General features: G+C 62.2%; 1 gene segment (V, D, J or C); it reads right to left on the bottom strand.

Moving 5' to 3' along the window:
• Positions 1–369: 369 nt before the first annotated feature.
• Positions 370–1,437, bottom strand: LOC120860031 (the record flags this gene model as incomplete). The annotated part of the segment is given in 3 exon segments: positions 370–855; positions 939–1,268; positions 1,393–1,437. Coding segments are annotated over 3 exon segments (704 nt in total), but the record flags the coding sequence as incomplete, so codon positions are not given.
• Between the last annotated feature and the right edge of the window lie 298 nt (positions 1,438–1,735).

The following is a 1,735-nucleotide window of genomic DNA, read 5'->3' as shown; positions in this document are numbered from 1 at the left end:
CTCTGGACACCCAAGGACAGGGGCCTGGGGGCAAGGACGTGGCCCTGTCCCACAGCGTGTGCTGGAGCAGAGGCGGGGAGCATTGAGCCTCAATCCCTGAGGATCTCGGGGGCTTCCCCCATTCCTGTCCAGAGTCCGGCCCAGCATGTGGTGCCTGGAGGGGGCCGTGGAGCTGTGCCTCTGGCCAAGCCCCTCCGAGGCCTTGTGCAGCCCCCAGGTGGCCTGCTGGACTCACTCACTCTGTGTCTGGCCCAGAGAGGGGTTAGCTCCCCCACAGATGCTGAACAAAGTGGCCCAGACTCAGCTCAGCCTGCCCCCCGCAGGCCTGGAGGTCACCAGGGCTCTACCTCGGAAAGAACCAGCACAGCGTTGCAGGGTCCCAGGGTGTCCTGGGTGCTTTATTCATGGCGGCCCAGGAGGAATGCACAGAGGGAGGGCTTGGGTGTCCTGGCTGGGCCTGGAGCCCGGGGTTGGCGGGGAGGGGCGGGTGGATGAGGGAACGTCCGCTGGATCAGCGGCGTGTGGCTCATTTACCCGGAGACTTAGAGATGGACTTCTCTTTGTAGTGCTTCCGTAGAGCTTCGTGCATCACCGCACACGTGTAGGTGTCTCCTTCCTGCCAGCTGCTCTTGTTCACCCTGAGCCTGCTGTACAGGAAGTAGGAGCCGTCGGCGTCCAGCTGGGGCGGGGTTGTGCGGTACTTGTCCTCAGACTCAGGCTGCCCATCTCTCTGCCACTCCACGTCTACCTCTTCTGGGTAGAAACCAGTGACGAGACAGGTGACGCTGAGCGTGCTTTTGCTGAACTCTTCCCGGGGTGGGGCCAGGACGTATACCTGCGGCTCCCGGGCCTGCCCTGTGGGGACAGGCAAGCTTGTTAGCACAGCAGTCACTCTGACCGGCCCACGGGACCCTCCTCGGCCCGCCCACCTGGCCCACCTTTGGTCCTGGAGATGGTCCTCACGATGGGGGCTGGGAGGCCTTTGTTGTTGACCTTGCACTTGATCTCCTTTCCCTGCAGCCAGTCTTGGTGCTGGATGGGCAGGGTGCTGACCACACGGTAGGTGCTATTGAACTGCTCCTCTTTCGGCTTCGTCCTGGCCGTGTGCATCTCCACGTTGTCCACGAACCAGGAGAACTGCACCTCGGGGTCATCCTGGCCCACGTCCACCACCACACACGTGACTTCGGGCGTTCCAGAGATTGTAAGGGTGTCCTTGGGTTTCGGTGGGAAGATGAAGACAGACAGTCCTCCCAGAGGTTCTGTGGCTGGTGAGAAAGCACGGTGGGGGTTCTGCACTTGGGAAACCTCCGTTGGGTGCGCATTCTCCACCCGGCTGCCCATGAGTGCTGTCCGCCACTGTCGGACAGTGGGTGACGCCAGCTGACTTACCTGGGCATTTGGGACATTGGCAGTGTTTCTGTTCATCTTTGTGCCCTGCAGAGAGAGCAGACTGGGGTTACCAGGGGCAGGAAGCCAAGGGCTGGGCTTAGGGGAGGGACAGGTTTTAGTAGCTGAGCCCAGGGCCTGCCTCTGTGGGGCCAGGAGCCGAGGTGTCATCCAGCCTGCAGCAGCCTGGACATTGTGGAAACTCCAGATGACCCCCTCCCCAAGCCTGCCAGACCTTCAGGAGAGAGAGACAGACAGGGCCTCCCTTGACACACTGGGCCTGGTTCACAGCACCCCTGGGGTGAGGCCCCTGCAGGCAGGAGTGTGGGGTTCACATACCCTGGGT

The sequence above is a fragment of the Oryx dammah genome, unplaced genomic scaffold, assembly GCF_014754425.2.
Source record: "Oryx dammah isolate SB20612 unplaced genomic scaffold, SCBI_Odam_1.1 HiC_scaffold_6422, whole genome shotgun sequence".
Taxonomy (NCBI): domain Eukaryota; kingdom Metazoa; phylum Chordata; class Mammalia; order Artiodactyla; family Bovidae; genus Oryx; species Oryx dammah.
This window is presented reverse-complemented; position numbering and strand designations above follow the sequence as displayed.